General features: G+C 47.0%; 1 protein-coding gene across 1 annotated transcript; it reads right to left on the bottom strand.

Moving 5' to 3' along the window:
- Nucleotides 1-1,312: 1,312 nt before the first annotated feature.
- Nucleotides 1,313-5,122, bottom strand: THUMPD1 (THUMP domain 1 NAT10 acetyltransferase adaptor). The gene is made up of 4 exons (XM_071444116.1): nucleotides 4,862-5,122; nucleotides 4,160-4,340; nucleotides 3,573-3,821; nucleotides 1,313-3,013 (listed from the first exon to the last, which is right to left on the bottom strand). The coding sequence occupies exons 1-4, from the start codon at nucleotides 5,075-5,077 to the stop codon at nucleotides 2,673-2,675; spliced, it is 987 nt and encodes a 328-aa protein (XP_071300217.1). The 5' UTR covers nucleotides 5,078-5,122; the 3' UTR covers nucleotides 1,313-2,672.
- Between the last annotated feature and the right edge of the window lie 439 nt (nucleotides 5,123-5,561).

Below are 5,561 nucleotides of genomic sequence, written 5' to 3'. Positions count from 1 at the left end.
ACTGCCCTGAGCTCCCTGCTGCCCGTGTCCTTGGCTGCCTCAGCTGAGTGCTCTGGGGCTCTGCAGTGGAGCTCCTGGGCAGCAGGAGCCACCAGCCAGCCCCAGGACACAGCTGGGCTGGGGAGGCACTGCCCACACACAACCTTGCAGGAGTGAGCAGGGTTTGCATGCCAGGCCAACAAACAGCAGTCCTGGCAGAGCCTTTTTCATCCATTTTTGTACCTGCCACACCACAGTTTGATCCAAGAGCCGTCTTAAATGTAAGAACACCATGCCCACAATGAACAGTTACTCATATTTCATGTTGTTTTCCAGGCAGGTCACAAAACTAAGCCTCTTAGGTTTACAGGATTAGCTGTTTTAAGATGGCATAACCACAGGGTGATTGCTCTTTGAATAGGAATATAATACAGGAAGGATTTTGCAGCATGATTCTTTTGGGCACAGGATATTACCAGCTGCTTCCAATCAGTAGGAGTTACTGATGTTACTTAAAGCTCTCCCCTACTATATTTCACTACTGAAATGATAAATGAACTGAATTACAATTAAATTCTTATTTTAATTTCACAGTTTTGACCCTCAAGAAAGGCAAATCAGTACTGGAAAACACTGAGGCTGTGAAATTGGCTTGTTCTTAAATTATCTTCAAGTTTCTCAAGCCAATCTGAGTTTCAATCTAGCACAAGAGGAAGAGTAAATCTCAGGGCCAGGGTTTCATACCATCCTTGAGTTTCAAGTCAGCATCAGGACAAATTCAGTACACCACATTCCACCATCAATGTATCACCTCTTCAGCTGATGTTTGGGCAGGTAGCATCTTTCCTCAGCACTGGCAGTGACAGCAATTATTTGGTTTATTGTGTAAGGGAGATGATAATAATGTTTTATGGCTTGTCCATGAAGGTTTGAATTTGAAACACTGAAGCACCATTTGAGCATGGGGGAACCACTGAGCCCAAAAGTGATGGCACAGCAGAAAAGGCAGGGAATTAATGTCTAAACAATGAATGTTCAGTAAGAGCCAACTGTGAAAAATCAGAAGTAAACTGTAAGCCCTGTAGGCAGACAGGTCAGTGAGAGAAAGGAGGAAAGAAAACAAAAAATCCCAGTAATTACCCTGAGTTTTGTCCTTAGAAGTTAAGCAGGCTGTCATGAATCATGATGACCAACATCAGCCACCAATAAACATTCACAGTTGGCTTTTGTGTCTGGTCTCAGATGGTTCTTTCCTTTGTATGACTCAGACATTGATGGTTTTAATCCACACACAAAAAAATCTTCAAAAATTTAAAGAAAACACCACAGGACATAAGAAAGCAGAGTTTTAATAAATGGGCTGCAATGGAGACAGGACTAGGGAAATAAAAGTCCTCTTCATTTTCCAACTTCTGAAACAATTTTGACAGAAGAAGAAAATATAAATTATGAAAGTCTTGAACATGTCCTTTTCATTAAACCAAGAGAAGTAACAAATTGTGTTCTTCAAGATAAGTATTTTCCCATTAGCAACACACAGGCTTTTATGCTAGAAATGAAATACTAAAGCTAGAAAGTTCTACAGGAGGCATACTCAAAACCCTGTTGGAAAGCAAGTTATAGCTGCACTGGTTTTGGGTGGTTTTTAGGGGTCACAGGGACAGTCCACTGCAACAATAAGACAACAGAAAGACTCACTAGCATTACCCTCAATCTGAAACAAAATTGATACAAAAAGTTAAAACTGTACCAAAAATTAAAATTTAATTCCCCTTATCTAGTATGGTATAATGGAGAGCTTCTTTCATAAGAAGCTTCCAATCAGTATTTAAATTCAAACTTTTGAGACTTAAGAAAAAAAATAAAACAAGAAACACTTTATAAAATCCCTCAAGGATTGAGTCTTTGGAAAGAGCAGCAAAAGGCTATCTGCAGGAAATTACTCAAAAGGATTCCATTCAGTGATTACAGCATTTACTATAAACCAGTAAGTGCTGCATACACAGCTAATGTAAACACACATGTAGTTTTTGATAAAACCATCTGCAATGCCTGCACTGTACTTCTATTGTTCTAAAACAGTCCAATCTAAATCATCTCATAATATTCAAGTATTTATATATGTAACAGTTCTTTCCATTCAAGTCAAGACAGCATATCTGTGTATATATATAAATATAAGTATAAATCCCTCCATCAAATTATTAGATTTACCTCATTCTGTTGTTCACACAGAAAATGTTACCAAGTTCTGCAGCTGACAGCTCACTTCCTTCCCAAAATCCTCTGCAACCAACTCTTTTCCAGATCTCTCTCTGACAATAATTGCTCAGAGCAGCCTCTGTGCTGCTTTTTGGCTTCTGTAGCCTCCAGATATAACAAAGGAGAGTCCATGCATGTCAGGGTGGCCACATCTACAAATACATGCACAGACCCCTGCTTTGTGTGCCAGGTACAGGAAATGCAGAACAAAGCTGCAGGAGCACAGCAAGCTTCACCAGAAGGGTGATGCACTCTTGAGCACCCTTACATCTGCTGAAATGTCAGTTCCACCTGCAACGAGCATTAAAATTCTTACACTTGTGGATTTTAAAACCAGGACTTCAAAACAAAACCCCTCTCTTCATTCCAAAACCCTTTCAGGACTCATGGACAACTTTTTTTTATATGTTTGGATTACATTTACCTTTCCCTTATATCACATTTTCTACTATCAGAGCAGCATTCCCCTTGGGCTCAGATTCTATTTCACTTTGATTCTTGTTTTCTTCTTTTACTTCTTTAGAGCTCTTCTTTTGCTCCTCAGTTTCTGCTTTAGCTACCTCTGAATTCTGTTCTTCTGTCACACTTGATGGGTTTTGTTGTGCATCTTCTTTGTTGCTCTTCACCACCTCCTGCAGATTGTACTTCCTGAACAGAACATAGTCCCTCACCACACTTAAGCAACAGACGGTTTTTATTATTTCCACCACAATTGTGTATTGTGGATTATTAAGATCAACCTTGTTTTCTGGATTGAGGCTGCCCACAATTCCTGTAAAAGAAGATGCAATTTAAAAGATGCTGGGAAAACAGTTTAAGAGCATAAGCATGTCTTGTTTCTCAGTAATTGCAGTGAGAAAATTTTTCAGTTTCTTCAGTCCTACTGGTGGTACATTCTGAGAGTCCTGCTCTGTTCCAACCATTAAGCAATTACAAAACTAATTTGCTATAACTGAGGGGGATCTTGCCTCCTCTCTCTTCATTTTTATCCATTCAATAAAACACTTGAGCAAGGTGGAGCTATTATATGAGTCAAATACTGAACCAAAATAGTAATATTATTATTTCAATACAGCATCCAGAGAGAAAACCAAATGGCATTTCAAAGCACATATAACTGATGCTGCAAATTAGAATCAACATTGTTCTCTCTTCTGTTTATAGTCTCTTAAGACATCAACACCAACAAGGAATACTGATGTCAAGCTTTTTTTTAAGTGTTAGAGGAGCTTTTAGAATTCAACAAAAAATGTGTATGTCCATTATGACCTCTTTTAATAGTCTGACCCATGTTGTGCATGCAATCTTGTTCTGTCTGAAAACATACATACCTGCCAGTTCCTTAATTACTTCTTCCCTACTCATATGGCTGTTATTACGAGCTTTGTAAACAATCTGAAAAGTACCCTTGTTAGGGGCTTTAAACCAAGGCTCAAAGAACGTTTCTGTGTATTTTTTCATATCTTCCATAAAAGCTTTGCAAGTTCCAGAAATGGGCAGCATGCGCAGAATGACTCTTGTTTTCTTCTTTTTAGTGGTGTGCATATCCTTTAGTATATGGTGCACCAGGGTCTCAGGTTCTACAAGAAAAACAGTTGGGTATGAGCAACAAATAGAAGGCATTATCTCTCCTCTTCCCCTTCTATATAATAAGCTAAGAACTTGGCTGCACTGCTGTCAGCCTCAAATCCTTTTATGTAAACAGTTGTTTTACTATATCAAAACTAAATCATTGTTTGTCAAGATTGTTTGTCAAAGCAGTTTCCTATACGTTTAGCTGCTTCACTCATAACAAAATTCAGTGGCACGGCCAAAGGGAAGGGTATTTGTTTGATGTACATGTGTTACTTGGAAGCCACACTCTGTGGCCTTTTACTAACAGTTTGAGAGCATTACTCAGCATCAGCAGAAGTCCCACCTATGCCCTGGGTTCTGATGAAGACCACGTTGTTGGCACCGCTCTCCACCGACTGGAACCGCCGCAGCTTCTGTTCCGTCGAGGCACGGATCTGGCCAACCTCCTTCTTCACAGCAGCCTCGACATCATCCTCATCCTCCTCCCTGTCGCTTCCAGACAGCCTCTCCTCGTGATCTGAAAACTTCACACAGGCACCATTTGTTGGTGAGCACCGAGCAGCAGTGCCCAGCTCACAGCCCGCAATGGGCCCGCCGCACAGGGCACGGCCCGGGCCGCAGCGGGGCTGCGAGGGGGCTCGCCCAGAACCTGGGGCATTCGGGGGCGTGGTGCACACACGCGGCTCCTTCTATACACGCGGCTCCCTCCCCACACACACACACGGCACCTTCCACACACACACGCGGCTCCTTCCACACACGCGCGGCTCCCTCCCCACACACACGCGGCTCCTTCCCCACACACACGCGGCTCCCTCCCCACACACACACACGGCACCTTCCACACACACACGCGGCTCCTTCCACACACACACGCGGCTCCTTCCACACACACACACGCGGCTCCCTCCCCACACACACACACGCGGCTCCCTCCCCACACACACGCGGCTCCCTCCCCACACACAGCGGGAGCCGATGCCTCGGGGTGCCGCTCCCCGCCCCGCCAGCTCGCCCCGAGCGCCGCCGGCCGGGCCGCACGCACCTGCTCGGGCCCGTAGAGCAGGTCCCCGTACTCGCCCAGCAGGCTGTAGGCCTCCCCCACGCACTTGCGCTCGTTCATGTTGCAGGTGATGAGGATGCCGCGCATGCCGGCCTCCAGCTGCCGCCCGGCGCCGCGGGGCCGCTTGGCCCGGCCGGCCCCCGCCGCGAAGTGCCCCTTGGGCCGCCGCTTCCGCGCCGCCGGCTCGGCCGCGGCCATCGGGCAGCTCCGCCAGCACCGCCGCGATGGCGTCAGCGCCGCGCCCGCCCCGCGCCCGCCCGCCCGGCACAGCGCCGCGCCTGGAGCGGCGGCCGCGGGCCCCGGCGAGCGAACCTCGGCACCGAACAGCCAGGACCGACCCGCCGGGAGAGACTTGCCAGGACCGACCCGCCGGGACCGACCCGCCGGGAGCGAGCCTCCGGAGCGCGGGTGGCGGAGCCAGGGTGGCGAGCACTCTAGTGGCGCGTTCAGCCGCGGCCAAATTCGTAGCCCTTGATGCCTTCGCTTCCCCCGAGCTCCGGTTCCAGAGTTTAAACCTGTGTTAGTAATGCCGGAGCCGAGGGGAGCGAGCAGCCCTCGGTCCGGCTCTGCAACGCCGCGTCCGACAGCGACCCGTGCGCTCCACGGACGGAGATGGTTCGGCCGCTTCCCTGCCGGTCCGAGTCCCGAAGGTGTCACGGCGTAGAGGGACCAGCTAAACCAG

This window comes from Agelaius tricolor, unplaced genomic scaffold (assembly GCF_023055355.1).
Source record: "Agelaius tricolor isolate 1412-34295 unplaced genomic scaffold, bAgeTri1.0.p SCAF_19, whole genome shotgun sequence".
NCBI lineage: Eukaryota > Metazoa > Chordata > Aves > Passeriformes > Icteridae > Agelaius > Agelaius tricolor.
The sequence above is the reverse complement of the archived record's forward strand: the minus strand, read 5'-3'. Positions and strand labels throughout refer to the sequence as shown.

Bases quoted from the DNA above. Each gene is read 5' to 3' on its own strand.
- THUMPD1 (XM_071444116.1), bottom strand. From the start codon at position 5,077: ATGGCCGCGGCCGAGCCGGCGGCGCGGAAGCGGCGGCCCAAGGGGCAC. The intron at 4,341-4,861 runs GTGCGTGCGGCC...GCCTGTGTGAAG, and splicing joins TGCTCTACGGGCCCGAGCAG to TTTTCAGATCACGAGGAGAG. The intron at 3,014-3,572 runs GTATGTATGTTT...CTTCTTTTACAG, and splicing joins AGTAATTAAGGAACTGGCAG to GAATTGTGGGCAGCCTCAAT.